At 43.7% G+C, this 24,789-nt stretch overlaps 1 protein-coding gene and 1 pseudogene across 2 annotated transcripts in view; one reads left to right on the forward strand and one right to left on the reverse strand.

Moving 5' to 3' along the window:
- The window catches only part of YPEL2 (yippee like 2), a 62,395-nt gene that overhangs the window by 3,394 nt on the left and 34,212 nt on the right, over window positions 1-24,789 (reverse strand). For both annotated transcript variants that reach the window (XM_043583901.1, XM_043583902.1), the window contains exons 3-4: window positions 3,172-3,215; window positions 2,038-2,146 (exon numbers count right to left, since the gene is read on the reverse strand). In XM_043583901.1, coding sequence (XP_043439836.1) covers window positions 2,038-2,146; window positions 3,172-3,215 — 153 coding nt within the window. The remainder of the gene's footprint in view (window positions 1-2,037; window positions 2,147-3,171; window positions 3,216-24,789) is intronic.
- On the forward strand, window positions 7,568-8,844 carry LOC122485307 (annotated as a pseudogene).

Genomic DNA, 24,789 nt, shown 5'->3' on the forward strand with positions numbered 1-24,789 from the left:
CACCCCTGAGGGTAAGGATTAGATCTCATTTACTTTTGTATCCAACACAAAGGCTTTTAATAAACCTTTGTCAAAGGAGTGAATCATTTTATGCGAAGTAAAGAGCAAAACCAACTAACTCAGATTTATCTTCCGTCTATAATCCTGCACATCTTTAATGGAATAAGATGACAAAAAAGGTTGGGAAAACAGAAGGGCAGAAAATTTCTAGATCCCCAAAACCAGAACTGTGGCTCCCAGATCACCCAGAGAGGGCCAGTGGCCATGCAGGGGTAACAGAATAGCCAGGACCAGTTTTTCCCACAAGGAGCAAATCAAGGCAACTGTAGGGATCTGTGACCATCTTGCCATCATGAAACATACCATCTAGGATCTTTCTTTCTAATTCTGAACATTTCAAGGGAGATGTGAAAGATGGAATCTAGGGGTGCCTGGGTGGCTGAGTCAGTTAAGTGTCTGACTCTTCATTTTGGCTCAGGTCATGATCTCACAATTGGTGAGATCAAGCCCTGAGTCAGGCTCTGTACTGACAGTGTGGAGCCTGCTTAGGATTCTCGCCCCCCCCCCCCGCCCTGCCTCTCCCCTGCTCATGCTCTCTCTCTCAAAATAAACTTAAAAAAAATTTTTTTTAAAGTAAATAGACTTCATATTTTTAGAGCAGTTTTAGATTCACCGGAGAAGGCAAGGAGGCTTTCCCTGTATTCCCGGCTCCCCGTAATGCACAGCCTTCCCCAAAGTCCTGCAACCTACAACTGCACTCTGTGGGAACTTCTGACCACTCCTCCAGGCTCTTCCAAAGCTAACTATTGTCTAACTAACTGCAGGTCATATGAGCCAGCTTCACACTGACCCTGTGCAATTGACAGTACAGGGAATTTATGGCATTTTACATGGAATAAATTGTCCTCCCAAAGACAGGAAGACTCATTTCTCAATATTCCCACAATGATAGGGCAGAAAAAAGCACATGAACATATGTGCCAATAATAAAAACATCTGCCAAAAATAGCAATAGCACAAGTTTATTTTCATTGAACATCTATACCTCCTCTCACCCCGGTGAAGTGCTCATCCTAAGTACCACCAAGACGTTAAAAATATTTGTTGAGGGGCACCTGGGTGGCTCAGTCAGTTGAGCATCATCTGATTTCAGCTCAGGTCATGATCTCATGGTTCATTAGTTCAAGCTCCACCACTTTGGCTCAGATCATGAGTTCATGGTTCATGGGTTCAAGTCCCATATTGGGTACACTCCTGTCAGCAGGGAGCCTGCTTCAGATCTTCTGTCTGCACCCCCCACTCCAACTCTGTCCCTCCCCGACTTGCACTCTCTCGCTCTCAAAAATACATATTTAAAAAAATACTTGTTGAGTTAAACAGCAAAGGAATGAACGTCTAGTAGGAAAAGTCCATCCATGACTATATTTGACAGTGGACATTAATTAACATGTTTGAGGATACCTAGCATAGAGCCTAGGGCCTGGGTAACATGTTCTGAGAACATTTACTGGAGCAAAGAGCATGGGCTCCACAGTCAGACTCCTGGACACCTATATCCTGGTTTGGCCACGTAACGGCTAGGTAACATTAGATATACCATTAACTTCTCTAAGCCTCAGTTTCCTCATCCATAAAATGGGGATTAAAATATGAACTACTTTCTAAGGATGCTGTGAATATAAATAGAATAATGTATGTCTGGAACACAGTAAACTGTCAGGAAATGGTATATGCTGCTATTATTATTATTATTATTAATTAAATTGAAAAGCAGGTGTGTGTGTGTGCGCGCGCGCACGTGTGTGTGTTTGTCTCAGGGGCAGGTGTGAAGGAATGAGTAGAAGGGGACTATCAGAGAAAAGGGAAGAAGAGTGTGGTAGACAAGAGTGTGCCAGGAGTTGCTCTTTGGGCCCAGTTTCCTGTCCTGGACTAAGATAATCCCACAAGGCCGTAGGAAGACAGTGGAAGAAAGAAATCTTTTAGCATGAGGCTCTCCCTTCCTCCCTCTCACTGCCAACCAGACTCCTCAGTACTTACATATTTCCAGCCCAGAGTGGTTTTGCAGTTTTCACAGTAAATGTCTGCAACTGCATGCAATCCTGTTAGCAACACTCGCTCTTCTGCAGGCCCGCAGCCCACATTAACTCTGTGCCAAGGGACAGAGAGAACGGGTAGTTAGTCACACATTCATCATCAGTCATTCAAGCTGAGCTTGCAGCAAAAAAAGAAAAAAAACAACTGAGCACAGATGCCTCAAGAGAAGCCAACACCAAGAAGGGCATCATTTAAGACTGAGAGTGGTAACAACCCTGAAAAGGTAACCACGTGGAAACATCACCATTGAAATGATTTTGAGATCTGCAAGTTCTGATTCAGTGAGTCTATGAAAAATAGTCTTCATGGTTGAGACTTTGCTTGGAATGTTTCTAACTAATGCTTCTAACCCAAGGGGACAAACAGACGGCCACACTGTGAAGACCATGAGCTGAGTCTTCAGCTCAGAGCTTACTGAGGACTGAATGCAGCCAAACATGGCAACATGACATCAGCACCATGTTGTCCCAATTACAAGGATGAACGAGCCCCATATTATCTCAAGCTGAACATGCTAGATTTCCATTCTCACAGTTTATCAGGCTTGTGTGAGCTTCACCCTCCTTTCCCAAGTAAGAGGCTATGAATGATGTGCCCAGCAATGATGGAAGGCCCTACAGGCTGCAGTCAAGGAGACTCTTCACTAACCGGGCCTTTCCTCTAGCCTGAGCTCCTGCAGCAGACATCGGGGTCTGTTGTTTGACCTCCCCTCTTCTCCAATGACTCATGGTTATGACCCGGTTATGACCATGGTTTAGACCTGGTTATGAAGCCTCCATGATGAGGCTCTCAGAATCACTTCAACTTCTTCTATGTGAGACTATATAGCCCTCCGATCCTCTTATGTGCTTACTATGGGTAGTAAATGTATACTTTTTAGCCAAAGATGCTGCAAAATATATATATATATATATCCACAAAGATAACTGGCTTCTAATTGTAGAGAATAATGTTCCACAGGGCTTTTATTGTGGCAGAGAAGGCAGGGCCCAGTGTTGAATTAACACTGAGGGCTGCTTTTCCCCTACCCTGCAAAATTTGCACCAAACAACGGATGTACCATTCAGAGACACTTACACTGAGTTAAAGAGGTATGCTCGTCCTTGACTTCCTTGGAACGACTGAAATGCAAGAAAACAAATCGATAGTTAGATATCCATTTCACCCACCCATTTGGGAAACCAGCCCCAAATCACAACAATCATGACCTTCCAGGATTGACACAGCAAAAAAAGAGCACTGAGCCATTTAATAGTCCAGCTGGCAGACAGCATGGGGGAGGACATGAGGGCAGAATAAACAGAGCTAAGAGTTTGGGCCAGCCCACACTTGGACTGTTTTCACTAGCCCAGGTGAGGAGATACAAAAACCAAGCTCCACAATAGAATTGAAAACTTCTTCCCTCCTGACACCATCTGTTTTATTAATACCCCCGAGATAATCCACATTGGCCTTTCCTGGATCTTGGTTTCAGGCATCTGTGCTGGCCACAGCTTTCCTCTGAGTTGGCTAGGGAAATCAGTGTGTGCACTCTTGCTTGCCCTCTTGGTCTAACCCTGCAGAAGACAGCAAAGAATCCCCAAGGCAAGAAAGAATAAACCACTAAACCTTCACTCCTCACTTCTGGGAGATTCTAACTGCTATGACAGTTACAATCCTCCTAAATTCCTTTTGAGGTGTAAGCAATTTGATCTCTAGATCACAGGAATGCTCATCAAGCAGCAATCCCATTTTAAATTCTAGCTTAAATATGAGCTTCTTTCTTCCAACTGAAGGGGTAGCAGGCAATAGGAGAAACATGAGCCAGAACTTGCCACACAGTTTGGCATCTACTTCCATTAACACAGGCCCTATCTGTGTTTTCCTCCTCTGGTTACATTGAAATGTCTGGCTGACATGAGCCATCCGTGTTCTGCATTGCTGCCTGCATTTTTAATGCGGTCTGACAATCGTACTCTGCATCAAACATCCCAGTCTTCTCTGAAAACCACTCTAAAAACAAACAAATAAGGGACTCTCTCATGACCTCTACTGCTCAGTGGCTGGAGAAATCCGGTGGTGGCTGGTTAATAGATGACCAGAGGGTAGGAGAGAACCAGACAGGACACAGATCACTGCACACCAGACAGCCATTGTCAGAAATGCAGGACTACAGGGATCAGTGCTGCCAGCCAGAAAGAAAGACAAAATTTTTGACTTGTGGAAAAACTGCCTTTGGGGCAGCTAGATTGCTGGTTGCCCAACAGAAAAATGTACCAGAAGCCTTTGCTCTCAGGTGGAGCTCCAAGCAGCATGCAGATGTTCCCCAGCTGCTGCTCAGACCCAAACCAGCTTTCTTTCCTTTGGGTTTTGGGACATTCCTGAGGAACATAAGAGCTCCAGACTGGAACTGAGCATGAATATGAGTGTCCCAGCCTCAAAATCTGGAGGTCTGTGCCATGTGTTTGGAAGAGACATGTCCCTGTGACACAGATTATGGATTTGCACAACCTGTTAGTTCAGCCTTGGAGCACTAGGCACCCAAGCACTGCCAGGGTAGCAAAAGCCTCACAATCTGGCCCCACCAACCTCTTCGGTCTCTTCTCTTGCTGGAGCGTCCTTTGCTCTAGTCAGGCCGAACCACGTGCAATTCCTGGAATTTTGCGTTTCAACAACTTTGCCCACGATATTCCTTCAGATGGGGAGGCTCTTCCACCTGACCTATGCTAGGCCTGGGCTCAGCTTCCTCTCTTTCGTAAGGCTTTCCCCGACCCCTCCCCCGAGAAGAGGCACGTGTTGGCACCCATGTACTGGACACCTCTTGTTCCTTGTCTGTTCCTCTTTCTTAGTCCTTCACATATTGGATCTAATTTATCCGCTTATTTTCTAACTCCTTCACTAGATCGTGAGCTGCCTGAAGGTACAGGCCATGTCTTCACTGTCTCTCTGAACCCCTACCACACAGCACATGATCTGACATACTGTAGGTTTTATTATTTATCCCACAGCTAAATTGCCTCTATTTGCCTTTTTTTCTCTAAACGGTTTTATTGATGTACAACTGACATAATAAAGTGTGCATATTTTTTTAAATATTTATTTTTGAGAGAGAGAGACAGAGCATGAGCAAGGGAAGGACAGAGAGAGAGAGGGAGACACAGAATCTGAAGCAGGCTCCAGGCTCTCTCTCGGCTGACAGCACAGAGCCCAATGTGGAGCTCGAACTCATGAATCATGAGATCATGATCTGAGTCAAAATAGGACTCAACCTACTGAGCCACCCAGGCACCCCTAAACTGTACATATTTAATGTGTACTATCTGTATGTACCTATGAAAACATCACCACAATCAAGATTATGGACCCAATGGGGCACCTGGGTGGCGCAGTCGGTTAAGCGTCCGACTTCAGCCAGGTCACGATCTCGCGGTCCGTGAGTTCGAGCCCCGCGTCAGGCTCTGGGCTGATGGCTCAGAGCCTGGAGCCTGTTTCCGATTCTGTGTCTCCCTCTCTCTCTGCCCCTTCCCCGTACATGCTCTGTCTCTCTCTGTCCCAAAAATAAAAATAAAAACGTTGAAAAAAAAATTAAAAAAAAAAAAAAAGATTATGGACCCAAAAGTTTCCTCTTGTCCATCTTCATCGGACATAGCCTTTTCCTCCCCTCCTTGTCCCTTTCCCCACTCATCCACAGGCAGCTGCTGCTGTCACTACAGTTTGTATTTTCTGTTTTCTTATAAATGAAAATCACACCCTATGTAGGGTTTTTTGGTCTGGCTTCTCTCATGCAGCGTAATTCTTTTAAGATTCATCCATGTTGTTGCATTTTATCAAAAGATGCTTCCTTTTTTATTGCTGAGTTATTCCATTCTATGGATTTATAAAATTCCTTTATATTTGGTTTTTGATAAAGGATTTAGACTAGTCCACCTCCAAGTCCCCTCCCAGCTCCAAAATTATACTTCGTATGATTCCATGGTTCTAAGTTATGGATAATCAGGAGAATCATCCTCTAAGAAACATTTGTTATGAACTTCAAGTTCAGTGCTTAGAAAAATGGGGCTATGGGAAAACAAATGCTAGAAGAAAGCAGACAGGAAAATGACAACACAAAGCAACACAGCTCCACCATCTGTAACCAGACAGATGGATTTGTTTATCAAAGAAATCTGTTTATCAAATTTATCAAATTTGTTTATCAAAGAAATATAGATTATCTACTATGCCTAGGCATAGGCAGGAATGCAGGGAGAGAGGCAGCATTGTAAGACTTTCCAGGGTAGTAGTATTCCCAGAACATATACAAGACAATCAGGGTAAAGAAAAAACACTAAATTTTTAAACTATTTTTATCTCTAAAAACAAACAAACAAACAAACAAAACCAGAGTTTCAACAAACAGCCATAGAGATTGCCACTGGGATCTTCCCTGGGCTAGTATGTGCCATCTGTGTACAGAAATCTACAAGGAGGTGTGGGGCTCTCACTGAATGTGTGTGTGGCACTGACAATGGCACCCTTCAGCCTGTGCTTTTAGCATATTGTGAATACTGTTGTTTCTGTGCAATAGGATGACAATAGTGAGACTTAGCTTGTAAAAACAGGATATTTGAACAGTAGGATCCTTGCAGTTTTTTTTGTAATAGGATAGAGCACCACAAAGAGGTTCACGCTTATATCAAAGTACTTAAAAATGTAAAGATAAGTTATGTGTTTTTCTTTTGCAAAAAGATGAGCATTCCAAGCTGGGCTTTGCAGTAAAAAGTAGCTGCCAGTAGTACAGTACTCTGCAATATTTTCCAAAGAATAAATTCGCTAAATCTGCCCCTTCAAAGTAAAGGTGACATTTTAACAGGGAATGGGAATGTAACTTGTTTTCAAAGGGAATTTGTGCTATGGAGAGAACTGGTATTTGGCAATGTTTTCATTTAATATTCTCTTTGTAGTTGAGAATTGATATGACTATACAAAAATTGATTCAAAACGAATGATATTGAGAAGAAAATGCAGGTGGAAATCTTTGTGTTAGAAAAGATGCTACCCCAGAAACAATTTATAAAAGAAAAAGACTGCTAAACGAACTTCATCAAAATTTTTAAACTTTTACTCTGAAAAATAGTTAAAGAGGAAAAGTTAAGCCATAGACTAGGAGAAAATATCCGGAAATCACATATATGACAAAGCGTTTGTATCTGAAATATATAAAGAACTCTTAAAACTCAACAATAAGAAAGAAAAACCCCAATTTTTTAAATGAGCAAAAGAGACATGGCTGGCTCACTTGGTTTAAGTGTCCAACTTGGGCTCAGGTCATGATCTCACAGTTAGTGAGTTCAAGCTCTTTGTCGGGCTCTGTGCTGACAGCTCAGAGACTACAGCTTGCTTCAGATCCTGTGTCTCCCTCACTCTCTGCCCCTCCCCCGCTCATGCTCTGTTTCTCTCTCTCTCTCTCTCTCTCTCTCTCTCTCTGTCTCTCAAAAATGAATGTTAATTTTTTTTTTTAATGAGCAAAAGAAACTCTCTGCTTCTCCCCATTCGACAGACATTGGCATCTTCTGGTACAATGCCAGCAACATTCGAGACAGGATGGTGAAGGCTGGAATACATAGATTTGGCCATATTGGGTGCCTGGTCACCAGGGCTGCTTTTACCTCTGGCAAAGTGGATACTGTCACCATCAATGCCCCTTTCATTGATCTTGACTACATGGTCTACATGTTCTAGTATGATTCCACCCATGGCAAATTCCCTGGTACAGTCAAAGCTGAGAATAGGAAACTTGTCATGAATGGAAAGCCCATCTCCATCTTCCAGGAGCAAGACCCAGCCAGTATCAAATATGGTGATGCTGATGCTGAGTATGTTGTGGAGTCCACTGGGGTCTTCACCACCATGAAGGAGGCTGGGGCCAAGAGGGTCATCATCTCTGCCCCTTCTGCTAATGCCCCATGTCTGATGGATATGAACCATGAGAAGTATGACAACTCCCTCAACCTTGTCAGCAATGCCCCCTGCACCACCAAAGGCTTGGCCCCTCTGGCCAAGGTCATCCATGACAACTTTGGCATTGTGGAGGGACTCATGACCAGTCCATGCCATCACTTCCAACCAGAAAACTATGGACAGCCCCTCTGGGAAGCAGTGGCATGATGGCCAAAAGGTTGCCCAGAACATCATCTTTGCTTCCAGTGGTACTGCCAAGGCTGTAGGCAAGGTCATCCTTATGCTAAACGAGAAGCTCACTGGCATGGACTTCCTATCCCCACTTACAACATGTCAATAATGGATCTGACCTGCTGCCTGGAGAAAGCTGCCAAATATGATGACATCAAGAAGGTGGTAAAGCAGGCATCAGAGGGCTCCCTCAAGGGTATTCTGGGTTACAGTGAGGAACAGGTTGTCTCCTGAAACTTTAACAGTGACACCCACCCTTCCATCTTTGATGCTGGGGCTGGCATTTCCCTTAATGACCACTGTGTCAATCTCATTTCCTGGTATGACAATGAATTTGGCTATAGCCACCAGATGGTGAGCCTTATGGTCCACAAGGCCTCCAAGGAGTAAGAGCCCCATGGACCACCAGCCCCAGCAAGAGGAAGAAGTAGAGAGAGGCCCTCAGCTGCTGAGGAGTCCTTGCCCCAACTCATCCCCCAACACACTTGAGAATCTCCTGACTTCCAGGTTCCATCCCAGACCCTCTGAAAAAGGTGAGGGACTTGGAGAGCCCTACTTTATCGTGTACCATCAATAAAGTATACTGTACCCAGTCAAAAATATTAAACGTTTTAAAATTTTTTAAATAAGGGGCACATGGGTGGCTCAGTTGGTTGAGCATCCGACTTCGGCCCAGGTTATGATCCCACGCTTCGTGGGTTCAAGCCCCACGTCAGGCTCTGTGTTGACAGCTCAGAGCTTGGAGGCTGCTTCAGATTCTGTGTCTCCATCTGCTTCTGCCCCTCCCCACTCTGTCTCCCAAAAATAAACATTTAAAAAAAATTTTTTTAATTTTTTAAATAAAATATAAAATGAGCAAAAGATCTGAGCAGAATTCCCCCAAAATAAACAGATGGTAAACAGTCACATGAAAAGATGCTCAGCATCATTAGTCATTGGGGAAAGTGCAAATTAAAAATACAATGAGAAATCACTACACACCTATTAGAATGGTTAAAACTTTTTAAGCTGACAAAAACAAGTGCTGTCAAAAATGTGTAGGGGCGCCTGGGTGGCCCAGTTGGTTAAGAGGCTGACTTCAGCTCAGGTCATGATCTTACTTTTGTGGGTGGGTTCAAGCCCCGTGTCTGTGCTGACAGCTCAGAGCCTGGAACCTGCTTCAGATTCTGTGTTTCCCTCTCTTTCTGCTTCTCACCTGCTCACGCTCTGTCTCTCTCTCCTTCAAAAATAAATAAACATAAAAAAAAAAAAAGAATGTGTAGCAACTGGAATTCTTTTATCCATTGCAAACAGCATAGCCACTATGGACAAGAATTTTGTGGTTTCATTTACCCAGGTTAATTGAAAATCTATGTTCATGTAAAAACCTGGAGGAGAATTTTTCAGAGCAGCTTTATTCATAATTGTCCCAAACTGGAAACAACCTAAATGTCTCTCAGTTGGTGAATGGATAAACTGATACTGCCCATTTAATAGTAGTCTGTAATAAAAGGGGACAACCTGTTGATATACATAACAACATGGATGAATTTGAAATGTATCAGACTAAGATCAGTGGTTGCCAAAGGTTATGGGTAAAGGGAGAGTTTCACTATAAGGAGTAACATGGGAGATGGAATTGTGGTCTTCATTATGGGGGTTACAAGACCATATATTTGTCAAAAGTCCTAAGACTGTATACCAAAGAGTGAACTTTACTTTGCAAAATTTAAAAAAAAATTTAAGCCAATAAAAGTAAGTCATCTCTGAAATCTCCCATCTGTACACTGTTTTTTGTTTTGTTTTTTTTTAGTGTTTATTTATTTTTGAGACAGAGACAGAGCATGAACAGGGGAGGGGCAGAGAGAGAGAGGGAGACACAGAAACTGAAACAGGCTCCATGCTCTGAGCTGTCAGCACAGAGCCCGACGCGGGGCTCAAACCCACGAACTGTGAGATCATGACCTGAGCCGAAGTCGGACACTTAACCGACTGAGCCACCCAGGCGCCCCTACACTGTGTTTCTATATTTGTACAATTAGGAATTATAAACAATTTCCTAATACTCGACTTAAAAGTATTCCAAACAAAGAGTCTCAGAGGGGTTTGAAGCCTTGTTAAAAAATACTTTTCTGCAAGTTTGCAAGAGCAAGCACGAAGTTCAGCAAAAACCTTTGTGTGATTGGATAAAATGGGTTGGATTGCAGGAATCATGATTTTCATAAGCACAGACATGCTAATGTTGCATTTGAATCTACCTTTCTTTGTAAGGGACTTTTTGACAAGGGAAATTGTTTAACTGAAGCACTGAAATATACTCTCATTAAGACATACCTTAGAATTAACTGTATCAGAAAGTGATTAACGGTAATTTTTTTTAAAAAAGAGCATGTTAAAACATACCTTCAATAAATAAGATTTGAAAACATATTTGTAATTGTTTTTTCTTCCTTTTAAATTATATTATTTAACATGTCTTTGAATATATGTTTCTAATGTATATATTACATAGAAGTACATGATACCACTTATAAGCTAAATATCCATATATTAGGAGTATATACTCAAACATTTTACTAATAGTGGTATGTGATTTTTAAAGTTTTGGGGGTGCCTGGGTGGCTCAGTCAGTTAAGCGTCTGACTTTGGGTCAGGTCATGATCTCACTGTTTGTGGGTTCGAGCCCCCCGCGTCGGGCTCTATGCTGACAGCTCGGAATCTGGAGCCTGCTTTGAATTCTGTCTCCTTGCTTTCTGCCCCTCCCCTGCTTACATTCTGTCTCTGTCTGTCTGTCTGTCTGTCTCTCTCTCTCTCTCTCTCTCAAAAATAAATAAACACTAAAAAAACTTTTTTTAAAGTTTGGAGACCACTGCTCCGGGGGTTTCTGTCTACTTCAGGGCAGGACCTACGAGTAATTTCCTCTAGCCTGGCATAGCTTAGAATTCCTAGAGAGTAGGGGTGGGAGAGGACACAGGGCATAGAAAAGAATGACAGCCAGGCCCAGAGGTGCCTCTCAGGGCCATTCTGGTTCCTCCAGGCCTGTTCTACGAAAGTCAGCTTGCAGAGGCCCACACTCTGCAATGAGCTGTCTTGGAGGCAATATCTACTCAGGTACCCCCTGAATAACTGTGAACCTGTTTCCTCAGCCTGGTACTCAGAACCAGCTGAATTTCCTGGGGCAAGACTTGGGAAGCTCTTCTACCATGGCTTCCACTCTGGGCCTCTGCCAAGTCAACATTTATGATGGGAAAAACAGCCATTGAGAACAACAGGCATCTTGCAAATAGACAGAGACAAGAATAGCCCCGGCTGGGTCACTGTATCCTGTGGGGCCCAGCCCAGCCTGGCATAACCAGGCACAGCCTGGCACTCCCTTGAGGGAGGGTGGTACCAAAGGTGGGGAGACTGAAAGGAAGTTAAAGAAGCAATTAGAATGAAGCAAACAGAATTTCAGCCCAGGAGATCCCAAACAGACTGTCAGACACATTTGTTTGCTGTCATTACTGCTAGGCAACAAGACAGCTCTTTTCCATGTTGTGTATCAACCAAGGCTGGTATTCAGGACTCCAGGAAAGGTTTTCTGTTGTTGTTGTTGTTGGTGGTGGTGGTGGTGGTGGTGGTGGTGTGTGTGTGTGTGTTTAAATTACACAAGCTTTTCTTCTGTCCTTTAAAGGAAAGTAATAGTTCTAGGCCCAGCCCTTCCAGCCAGCTCAAAGGAACGGAAAGCACTTTGAGTTTCCTGTTTAGTATCCATAACCACTGATTTCTGGCCCCTTTGAAAGTCTGGAAGGCAGCAATTCCTTCCAAAAGTAGGAGGACCACTGAAAATGAATACTTTTGGAGGGGGAGCAGGAATGGCAAAAGAGCAAACATGTGGGTTCCTTCCCCTTGGTACAGGCGCAAGTCCTCATGCTTGAGCACACTCAAGCACGAAGTCCTCCTAGCATGAAGCAGAGCCTCTCCAACATAGGCCCTCTTCTCTCACTGGGAAGGCCAACCGTTTTCAACTGAGCATGTGTTGTCTCAGGAGATGAAGGACACAGATGTCCACCCAACTGCAATATCTGGGAGTGAGGAGCAAATGGGCATTCGTAAGAGGATCTGGTCCTGGCATCAGAAAATCAGGATCAAATCTTGGTTTTACAACTACAACTTATTAGCTACTTGACCTTGGGAGAATTATTCAGCCTCTCTCAACTTCCACATCTTTTACATCAGTGGATGGAAACAATGCCTATTTCATAAGGGTTCTGAGGATAATAAGTAAAACAAGGTAAATGAAGTCCAGAGTAAAAGGAAGTTCAGTTCTCTATCTTTCCTCTTTGGCCTGTTCAGAAGCCTAGAAAAGAGAGATGAAAAGGCCGATTCTAATCTACTTGGGTTTAGAAAATCCTTTTCTTTGGTAACTATGATCTCCCCCTTTCTCTATTATGACAAAAGGCAAATGTTCCACTCTTTGCAACTCAATGTCTCCATAAAAATGGAGGGATAAGACTGAAGCTCCCCATGATCCTTTCCAGTCATGTTCTGTGAATTCTTTAAAGCACTTAGCGCTTGCTTCTCCATCCTACCATCCACAGGCAGTGTGAATTACATGGGCTTCAAAGAAGTAGAGTGCTAGAGTTTGAACGCTGGCTTTGCCATGTACCAGCTACGGCCACTAACTTGAGCAAGCCAATTAACTACTCTGAGACCGGATTTCCTAATCTGTAAAATGGGCACAATAAAATCGTATTCACACTCACACCAGCTTTCTATGAGAAATAAATGATACTGTGTATTAAAAAAAGTTCTCCATAAACTTCAAGGCTTTATATATATTTTGTTGTTGCTGTTACAATTTCTTTTTATTAGATAGCTATAAAAGAACTTATTAGTACAAACATAAAGTTGAGTTCATTTTAACTGAAATATAATTCACATTACCATAAAAGTCATCCTTTTTATATGATTCAGTGGCTCTTGATATATTCATAAGGTTGTGCAATCATCACCACTATCTAATTCCAGAACATTTCCACACTCCAAAAAGAAATCTCATATTGTACCAGTCAACTTCCATGTCCCCTGCCCCAACCCTGACAACCACAAATCTACCCTCTGTCTCCACGTATTTGCTGAAGGCACTATATACCACACTATATACTATCTCAGCAAGAAGGTAGCAGAAGTATTAGGTAGAGATACAAAGGAGGGTTAGTAAACCCCCTGTCCTTGGGGTGTTGGTTAAACATCCCACCTCAGCAGGTCTGACACTCTGTTGGGGAAGGCCAGGTCAGTCTTTTCTCCTCTCTCATTCTTTTTCCATCCATCGTCAAGCCCAGTGGAGCTTACCATTTAGGGTCAGGGTAAGCCATAGGCTCCATTCCAAAGAGCTGAAACCCAAGGCGAATAATACTGGGTCCTGTTTGGATTTCACTCTTGAGGAAGCACATGGAGAAAGCACATAATAAAGAATAATGAAAATGATGAAAACTTCCAGAATTAGAACCCAAGTGCAACTTAAAGAGATTAGGAGAGTTTAGCTAAGAGGGAAGAAGATTAAAGGGGATTTCTTCCATTTTCTCTGAAAGAAACAGACAAGGAAATGGACGCAGATGGAAGTAAGAGAGACTTGGGTTAATTATAAGGGAAGAATTTCCTGACTCTGTATGATTTCAACACTAGGACACAGGTCACTAGGAAAGATGAGGAAAGAACAAAGCCATTTATATGTGTTTATCGTTTACCAAAAGCTTTCACATATCTGTCTAGAAACGTTGACATGGGGTAGAAAGTCATGTGCGCTGACTAGGGGCAGAAGCATGGCCTCCTACAGGCCTCCTCCCCTGGCTCTGAGTTTTGTAGGTCTCCGTTCACTCTCACATTCCCTAAACAGATGGAGGGAGGGGTTGGGAAAGGACTGGCTCTAAAGGAGGAAATATCTGCTGTGTGGAGTCATAAAATTCCAAGGGCATGGGAGCATACATGATGCAAATGATGCAAGCAACTAACGGCAGACACAAAAGGTGCTGAGCGGTCTGGGCGCCACGTTTTATTGCTTAACGGGGGATATTCTGGGATCTAAGTCATTTAACGATCAGACCATTTACATTCACCTTCCTGTTGGCCTATATGAAACAGACTGCTTTTAGGGATGGACCTAGAATAGAGAAATGGAATGGAAACAGAATGGCATAAAGAGCCTGCAAAGTCAGCTCCCTCATGGTGTCATGTCTGCCTGATGTTCAGTGGAAAGGATGCAGGCTTGGGAGCAAGCTGTGTAACCTTGAGCAAGTCATTCTGAGACTCAGGACCCCATCTACAAAAGGGAGAAACACAACGCCCTATTCCAAAAGGATGTTGTATTAAATGAATGCCTGTACGTACAGCACAGTGCCTAGCTCGTGAAACAGCATTTAATAAATGTTTGTTTCCTTTCACACCACCACGGGCCTTCTGGATGTAAAACGGGATTTGCTGGACCAGTCTGGAAGAGCTGGGCTGTCTCACCAGTGCTTCCCCAGACTCTCTACCAAACCCCCTACAGCCACAGACCCTCACAGCTCCTCTCCCACACCTCTCCAAGTTGTTCTAAGGGCCTCAGATGTGGTTTGGGGCCATGGGGCTGTTCTTTGTTGAACCAAGAGCAGATAAGACTCCCTAGTTTGTGGCAAAGGGTTAGGACAGTAGATGCCAATATAAACATGCAGCCAGTGGGAAAACAGATGCCGCCAGCTCTCAACATCCTGCATTGGCTCCTTGCTCTCCATAGAGAAGTCACAGAAAACATGCATTCTTCAGAAAGACAAAGAGCAGGGGATTCCCATAATCAGACAAACTCCATTCTCTACAGAAGAAAGCTGGACATGTCACCCTCACTGGGTCTGTTTGGGGAGACTGGCCTCTGAGTTAAGAGAGTAGAGGTAGTGGAATCAGAATGTAATAGCAGGCAGTCATTAGTACTGGGGACTCTGCAGTTCACTTCAAATATAAAACTAAAACTTTTAAGGGGGCTGAAATAATGGAACTTAAATTTCTCTCAAAACCATCAGGTCTCTGAAAATAATTCACTATGAGCTGCTAAAATTAAGAAGATAATGCAAGTTGGGGGTGCCTGGGTGGCTCAGTCGGTTGAGCATCCGACTTTGGCTCAGGTCATGATCTCGTGGTTTGTCAGTTTGAGCCCCGCGTTGGGCTCTGTGCTGACAGCTCAGAGCCTGAAGCCTGCTTCGGATTCTGTGTGTCTCTCTCTGCCCCTTCCCTGCTCATGCTCTGTCTCCATCTCTCAAAAATAAACAAACATTAAAAAAGAAGAAGATGATGATAATGCAAGTTAATATACCTAGGAAGGACAAATACCAATTTTTGGATTTATGTTTCAATCTACACTTCTGTTTCCAAAGCCAACTAGACACCAGAAAATGAAATGTCCTCACACTACAAAAGATATCTGATGTCACTGGGTAAAACCTCAGACTCTCAAGGTAAGTCTTCCCCTGCAACCAATCCAGGCAAAAAGACCAGAAAAGGCTTCAGAAACTGAAGCCACACACTATGGTGGGGGTGCTCCAAAAACCCTTTCTAACAAGCAATCACTGTAGTGAAATTGGAGAGTTTATAGAAGAAATTAAGCAGGCTCATGCAATTGGAAATTGTGAAATAGTAACAGTACAGTTGTATATGGTGCTTACTATGTATATAGTGCTTACCATATGCCAGGCAAGATTCAAATTGTTTTACATAAACCAAGTAACTTAATCTGCTACTGATCTGATGAAGTAGGTACAATCGTTGTCCCCATTTTACAGATGAGAAAATTAAGTCCATGGTCAAACAACAAATAGATGACAGAGACCAGGGAGTCTGGTTCCAAAGTCTAAGGGAGAATGAAGATGGGATAACAAGGGTGTTGTCCAGGTGACTCACTAAAAGAAAGGGGCCTAACAGAATTAGACTAATACTGACATCAGAATGCACAAAGCACTTTCACACACATTAACTAATTCAATCTGTAAAATAGCAGAGGAAACTGAAACCCAGGGCTGTTCAAGTGACTTTCCCAGTTTCACATAGCTTGTAAGTCAAGGTCAGAACATAAATCTACAGCTTTTGATTCCAAGTCCCAAGATTTTTCTAGAGTGTGTTCACCTGGAAAATCTGTCTCTTTGATGAAGAAGGATGGATCAAGTTGTCAAAATTGATGAAAATCTCTTAGGCTATTCAACTTCCTCTGCTCTGATTCCATATTTACTTAGCAACTGCCTAAATCTAATTCTCTCGCTCAAGTGGGTTTACCTTCAAGGAAGATAACACATAGTCTGAGCTTTCAGGATTATCTGTTCCACTGTAAATTAACAAATCAGAATTCTGGTCTACCAATTAGCTTCCTGTGAGTTGTGCTACATGAACTGCTTCACCACAACTTTGGCCATTCTTCAGTACATAGGTAAAATTAAATGTGTAAACCTACAATGCTTAAGGCTGACTGAAGACCACCAAAGGAATGTTCTTTGCAACCCAACATGAAAACAGCCTTCCGCACTCACTACTGAGTGAATGATTCTCATTTCATAAGCTGTGAGAACAAATAATTAAAAGCAAAGAGGCCCATTAAAATCCTTTCTTTGGCACCTGGACTTCACAACAAGGAAAGAGCAGAGAACCCAGAAAAATGCTTGGGGAGTTAGCTAAAAAAAAGAAAGAGAAAGAAAGACTTAACTAATAGCATTCTATAGGAATCTCCTGCAGTGGATTGCAGTTTTGGTATAGCAAAAGATCTCAAAACAAAACAAAATATACACATGACCGTATCCAGTTTTAATGTCATAGACCATTGGGATATGAAGGATCTCCAAAGGTCAGCCACTCATCTGATGCATGGCTGTCACCCACGTTTCTATCAAACCTCGTCCAGGGATAGGGAACTCTTTACCTCCCCAGGAAGCCCATTCTACTGCCAGTCACTCTGCCTGTCCCTAATTCCTCGTATGAGTTGAACTCTTATCTCCTGAGAGTTCCCAGAATGCTCCATCTTTATATCTTCTGGTGCCAAATAACACTTGGAGTGATATCTTTAAAGCTATAATCTTGCTTGCATCAAGGTTTCTTTGTATGGGCTGAACTTCTCCCAGCTTAGTAGCCTGGTATAATGGAAGAATTATATAGTTGTATGAACTAGATTCAATTCCCAGTTCTGGCACTTTCTTTACCATGTGCTCTTGGATATGTTCACCTCTCTGGTCTCAAGTTCCTCATCTGCCAAATGGCAGAACAATACCCACCTCACAAACAGTGAAACGCCTGGCACAGAACAGGCTTTCTATAAATGGCAGTACCCTTCCTTCTACCAGTTCCTTCAAATTTCTGTATGTGGTGTGGTTTTAACCCTCACCAAGTTTTCCACTATCTTCTAAACCTCATTTTTTCATTCCATCCTAGTTGTTCTCTAAATACCTTCAACACTTTGCTCTCCTGGAAATGCTAATCCTAGCGCAAGGCTTTAAACAATTGGACTTCAGGTTGCATACACTATAAAGTAGACTGACTAACGTGTTCTTCCCACTGTGGCAGGAACTCTGTCCAACGTCAGGCTTTCCTCCAGTGAGCACAGTAGCATGCATCTACATTTAATCCCTATGTACACACACACACACACACACACACACACACACATGGACTAGGTTTAGGAGTAGAATTATAAGAAATAGTTACAAAGGAAGAGACAATCATGGTGGGCTTGAAGAAATCACAGCCAAAGGGCTCTTACGAAAGAGACAAGAGCATATAAATGAGGATAGGGTGCTGGCCAAAGTGTTAATGCCGGGCACTGGTGATTCTAGGTATTCCTTCTAGAAACAGAACACGACACTGGGTCACAACAACCATCCTACACACTCATGCCCCTGTCAGGCAAGGCTAGATCATCTGCCTCCAACTGCATGATGTCCTTGGGCAGATCCATGATCCTCTGAACTGGGAGTTGCATCATCTGTGAAATGAGGGGGTTGAGTAAGGTCTCTTTCAAGGGTGAACATTGTGTGAATCCACTTTCTCAAGAGAGTAAACGCCTCACACATTAAATGAGCATTTCTGACTCAGAGTTAGACCTCTTCTCTCATGTTTTTAAACTTCCTGTTTATCTGCATAAAAAGTCTTTTCTGTTCATCAGCTGGCCTATCTTATCTGACAATTCCTATTTTAGGACTCTCATCCTCAAGACATAGAAACTTAAAACCTTTTCACATACTCTGGTGCTCAACCTTCTTCCCTAGCCAAAACCAAAGCCCCAGACACATTGTGAGATATCAGGCATTGGAAAATCATCTCCTGGGCAAAACAGTTTTGTGTCGCATGAATGTAGTCTATGATTTAAAAACTGGGGGGAAATCTAGGGGCACCTGGCTAGCTCAGTCAGTTAAGCATCTGACTTTGGCTGAGGTCATGATCTCACAGTCTGTGAGTTCGGGCCCTGCGCTGGGCTCTGTGCTGACAGCTTGGAGCTTGGAGCCTGCTTCAAATTCTGCATCTCTCTCTCTCTCTGCCTCTTCCCTGCTCATGCTGTGTCTCTCTCTCTCAAAAATAAATAAAAACATTAAAAAATAAAATAAAATAAAAACTGGGGGGAAATCTAAATGTCCAATAGTAAGGGTATGGCTTAGAATCTTGTGATATGATCCTAATGAGGAATACTGTGCCTCCATAATTATAAATCAACAAATATTTAATGAGCAGCTGTGCCCCAGACCTGGCTGGGCACAAAGAAGAATGTAGCAAGCTAGCTCTGCCCTGAAGGTGCTTATAATCTAGCTAACTAGAAAACAGGACTAAAATACACAAAATATGTATAAAACAATGTGTATCCTTGTGACACATTATGGACATTAAAGGAGTTTTTGAGAACATGAATAGAACTGAAGAAGATGAGATCATTTGGGGGGGGGAGATTTAGCAGGGGCATTCTTTGGAGAGGAAGTAAGATTTGAAGAAACATGAGCACTTAGCACAGCCTCAGCACAACCCATGTACATATATCCCCATCCCCTTCCTAGGAGAGGGTAATAACTCCTTGAGAAGCCAGCAGAGGTCCCTAGATGTTTGCAATCATATCTTGTGTCTTCCATAGTTTGATACCACCTAAGGGCATTGTCTCAAGTATTATCAGTGTTTTATAAGTGAGGAAAGATAGCTGAGTGGGATAGAACCACTCCTGAAAGCCAGATCTCAAGAAGTCCCTGCCTCTCTTTTGGGCATCTACTTTGTTTTGAAGTGAGTGTAAGCATTGTCTATTGTGTACACATCTAACATAGGACATTCTTACCACTCCCCTTTCCACTAATTTTTTCTTATTGATGGGGGTGGAGAGGGTGTGGGATCCTTAACAGCATTGGGCAGCAAATTTGAAAGCAGAACTTGTTAGTTTTTAAACAAGGACCAGCCAGTTGGACCACAGAGTGGGTGTTTCCATGCGAATTCCAGCACTTTCAAGTTGCTCCATGAACTGAGCCCAGCCAGGACAGCAAACCTTGTTGGGGTTTTTTTTGGTTTTGGGGTTTTTTTTTTTGTTTTTGTTTTTTTTTGCAGCCAGCTCTTTGCTTAGGTCTAGAGAGGGACTCAATTAGCATCATGGAAACACAGAGCAGATTTCAGAAAGGAAAGGTCAGCTAGCTGCAAGCCCTAGCATTTGCTATCAGCCATCTGCCAGGCAGGAAGTGCTACTCAGATCTATTTTTAATCATCTTCCCTAGGCGAGGGCTCCTGGGAGAATGCAGAGGCCAGGCTTATTCCAAGACAAACATTTAATTGCTACCTTTCTGTACACATTCTTAAACAGTCTCTGGATACTCAAGACCAACTTATACATAGATGCCCAGTTCTTGGGTTCTGTCATGCTGGCACCTACCTACAGGGTTGTATTTGGAGGCCCTAGTTGAGGACCTCTTCTTGAGGAAATTTCCTGACTGATAGATCAACTCCACATAACATAACAATCCCTATAACCAGGTTCCAGGGATTTGCTCTGGTTGCAAGTGACAGAGAAGAGAGAAGTTGTGGAAGTCCAGGAGCACATGTTCACTCCCAACAGCGGTGAGACTGGCAATGCTAACTGTGCAAACTTCCTGCTCATTTTTATTTTAAGTGCATCTATCTCTTCAAAAAGGTAAATTAAAACCAGTTCGTCTGGCAGTAACTCATCTGTTACTCAAGATATGGGTTGGCTAAAGAAAGAGGAAAGGTTTCATCTCAATTCCCAGGGACCCAGGCTGTGCTGTGGCTGGTTGTCCAGGCACAGGAACATTTTGTCCGCTGGCTTCATCCCCCTCCTGACTAGGAGCAGTACTCACGTCTCAGTTCCACCCAGCCCAAGGAATGAAACATCTCTGCAAGGTCTGGACAGGGAGTCTGCAGGCCATGGCCATAGCAGATTATGCAGAAACGGAGCCTGGCTCAGAAGCTCCTGCATTCTTCCAGCCCACACACTGAATACAGAGTTTCCTTGTCTCTTGACACTTAAAAACTTTCAGCCTCCAATTTCCACCCTTAGGTAAAGCCTAAGCATATGTACAGTTGTACCAATAAAAGATGAAAGCTAGGCAGCTAGTCACCACCCAGGGCCTGCCCCATCAAACACAATAGCAGGGAGCCGCAGCACCCATGCTTTGTGCAGAATGACAAAAGGACAAAGGGGTCTGCTCCAGGTGTTACCCACCTCTCCTCCCTCCCCCTTGCCTCCTCTTAGGAGCTTATCTGTCAGTGAGCAGCCAATGGGAAAGCTAAGCCGAAAGGGCACCTTGGCTGTGGGATCTTTGCCTGGCGATGTGAAATAAGAGACTGAGTATTTGGGGCAACTTAACACCAGCAGGAGCCCAGCCAGAGGGTCAGGGAGGAAGGGACTGAATAGGCAGACATGTGCTTCACAGGAGATCTAACTCCCAGGGGTGGGGGGCGGGGGGGTGGAATCCCTCCCCTCAGTGCTATGGAACTCTGCCCTGGTGAGCTGGGGCACACATGTCCCTGAAAAGAAAAAAGCCACTGCACAGGGTCACTCTCCCTGACCCAGTTGGACCACAAATTAATTAGGGCTTCTGAGCCGTGCTGACTCTTGAGTTCTTCTTTTTGGTTTCAGGAGCAAAAGGAGCTAATTAGTAAACAGCTTAAGAAATAATAACTTCTTCCCCTGCTGAGAATCACCTGTGCTCTTCCTTCATCCCTTCCCCTGCTTGCCATGGCTCTATGGGTCAAAAAACTCTATTTTAAAAAATCCAGAGGGGCACCTGGGTGGCTCAGTCAGTTAAGCAGCCGACTTTGGCTCAGGTCATGATCTCATGGTTCATGAGTTTGAGTCCTACATCGGGCTCTGTGCTGACAGCTCAGAACCTCGAGCCTGCTTCAGATTCTGTGTCTCCCCCACATCTCTCTCTCTCTCTCTCTCTCTCTCTCTCTCTCTCTCTCTGCCCCTCCCCCACTTGTGTGTGCGCTCGTGCTCTCTCTCTCTCTCAAAAATAAATAAACATTAAAAAAAGGAAAAAAAACAACAGAGACCATAGGGTATTATGTTTCCATAGGGTGTCATGTTTGGTTCAAGTTCAAGACCCCAGGAATAGGGGTTTACCTGGAGATTTCTGAGCCAGGCAGACAGCCTGGGAAGCACCAAGAGAGTAGGCTGGGCTGGGTTTCTCTGCTAATTTAGAGCAAGAAACAGTGTGGTGGAGCACTGAAGGGTATGAACTGGGAGTCATGCCTGAATTCCAATTTTGGTTCCACCCTTTCCTAACTGGGTCCCCTTGATCAATTCAATTTGTCTAAGCCTCACTTTCTTCATCCCAAAATGGTAACAATGGTAGTACATCTCTCTCTGGGTCAGTATGAGAGAAAAGATGTGAGACAAAAGATGTAAATACCAGCACTGCACTGGTATTTAGTTAACACTCAGTAAAATGATAACTACTGTCATCATTATTAGAGGAAGATCTCCAAAGAGTTCTCTTCTTTTTCAAACAAATGTTAGTCAAAACCACCAATTGTGCCTTCAGGGAGTGGAAAGTGCTAGAAGGTAGACAGTGAACACTAGGGACAGCATGCCCTGGCTACCTTCAAAGCAAGGAGAAGGCTGGGACTAGGGTGAGGCAAGCCAGGAAGCCAGCACCTAGCATCTTTAAGGAGGCCCTTGCTCTGAGGTGCTGCCTTTGTACAGCCCCAAGAGTGAATGCTTTTCAAGTCCTGTATCCTAGGTGACTTGTTTCCTTCCCTTAGGCAGGGCCTTCATTCCCAGTCACATTCAGACCTACAGAATAGGAATTTCTGGAAGTAGGTCCTGAAGATCAGTCTTTTTATCCCAGGTTATTCTGATGTGCTGTCAGATTTGGGGATCTCTGCTCAGAATCCCCATTTTCTAAGGCCAGTTTCAACTACATTCAGGCATATGCTAAAACACTGGAAAGTACAGAAGCCATCTATTTCTCCCCTTCACTTTGCCCTGTCCCAAACCCCATGACTACACCAAAAGCCACATGAATTCTGAAACTCAGTTCTCACTTTAACATAATAGAAAAAACTCATAAATGTGGGGGTGCAATTGCCACCTTATAATGACTCAGTGAGCTTCAAGAAGCCATACAAGAAAGTCGAGCTAAAGGGAGTACCTGGCCCAGCAAACCAGGGAACTCTGAAAGGCCCTCTTCTCAAAGTTTTGAAGGTTTGGTGTTCGCCAATGATTTATCTGACTTCTGATTAACTGAAGGCATCACAAGGAGGAAATGAGCCTGGCTGTGAATTACAGCACTGGCTTAATTATCAGGGTTTATTAACTTTATACAATATCAACATTCCTGTTCACACAGAGCTCATGGATATACAGTTTATAGAAGCTGGAGGAGTTGACTTTATGAACTAGGCTATATTATAATATTCTAGTCCAATCTCAATCAAATGCTATCATTTTCTTGCTTTAAAAGCGCTTTCAATGGCTCCCTACACATACAAAACTGAATCTAAATTCCTTAGCTGGGCCTTCTGAGCCTTGTGCAATCCACACCTCCTGACCTCCTGCTTCCCTCTCTCACCCTCTCCATCTCTTCCTGTGATTCCTTAGGCTTGATCTCCTCTAGAGGATTTCTCTGCCTCTGCTCAGAATGGACCTGCCCCCTCCACCGACTTTTCCTGTTCACTTAGGAAAAACTCATCCTGCTCTTTGCCCCTAGAGCATCCTGAATAACCACTCCCCAAAGCCTGTATTTCACTACATCTTATAATAATTTACCTGTTGGTCTTCCCCACTAGATCACGAGCTACTTAAGGGCAAACATTTTCATGTGTCCATTGCAGTTTTCCCAGTGCCTCATATTCAATATGTGCTGAGTGGTCAGAGAGGTTATGCGACTTACTCAATGCCACGCTGAAGAGTTAGTGGTAGAGCCAGGCCTAGAACAGAGGTGGCTTGACCATTCAGGACTTGAAAGTGACGCCACTGACTCTGTCTGCAGGGCCCCACATTGTGTTCCCATTACAGTGATGACGTTGTGTGAAAATATGTGCTCTGTCTGGCTTGGTCAGCTTGTAACCTTTGGTGGGAACCTACGGGTGCTAGATGGCTGGGCTGAAGTTTGGCCTATGCAGTTGACACCACAAGTGTCAAACGGAACTACTCAATGAACTCAGTGTGTCAGCTCCTACACTATCTATAGCAAATGTAAGCACTGTGTTGGCTTTAGATTCCTCCTGAAATCACATAAACATATTTCTCCAACATGCATTTCACAACTGGTTCCCATCTTGTAGCCCAGGAATCAGCAAATGTGCAAGGGCCAAACTGAGCTTCTTACCTGTTTCAGAAGTATTTAACTGGAACACGGCTATGCTCATTTGTTTATGTATTCTCTATGGCTGCAGAGTTGGATGGTTGAGACCATATGGCCAGCAGCACCTAAAAATTTACTATCTGGCCTTTGCAGAAAATTTTGCCAACCATTTAGCTGCAGGAAGAGGGAATGAAGACTCCAAAGAGGCCCCTCCCTTCTACCAAGAGACTGGTTGCCCCCACCCTGGAAGGTAGTGGACCAAGTGGCTTTTGCATGATGTCATTTCTTTTTTTAGCACTGGTTACAGGCCTGGGATTCAGGAGATTTTGCCTGACAGAGACACAGAGGGGCCTGAAACACCTAGCGCATGGCCTAACATATAATGGTGCTTAGGAAATGTTTTTTAAATAAATAAACAAAGGCATGGGAGGTCAGCCTGTCTGTGTCCATCCTCCCCCCTGTCAGTTTCAAGGTGACCAGTCACACAGGTGCCTGGCAGCAGCCTGGTGACCTAGATTTGTCAGCCCTTATCTTATCGGCTTTCCTTCCCTGTGTGTTTACCCAGTACCTGCCCCCACAGTGCCCAGGGCAGACTGGCCTGTTGTTTTTACACAGAAGGAGACAGACAGGGAGGACCTTTCCTCTCCCACAGATACACTTTGCTTTTTCTCTCTCCTGCTGAAGCCAGGATCAAGAAATATGGGGACTTGGAACTTAAGGAGCTCCAATAAGTCTGGTTTCTCCAACTTCCTCTCTCCTTTGGTTTCCTGGGTGAATTTGTCTGGGTGAG

The sequence above is a fragment of the Prionailurus bengalensis genome, chromosome E1, assembly GCF_016509475.1.
Source record: "Prionailurus bengalensis isolate Pbe53 chromosome E1, Fcat_Pben_1.1_paternal_pri, whole genome shotgun sequence".
NCBI classification, from domain to species: Eukaryota; Metazoa; Chordata; class Mammalia; order Carnivora; family Felidae; genus Prionailurus; species Prionailurus bengalensis.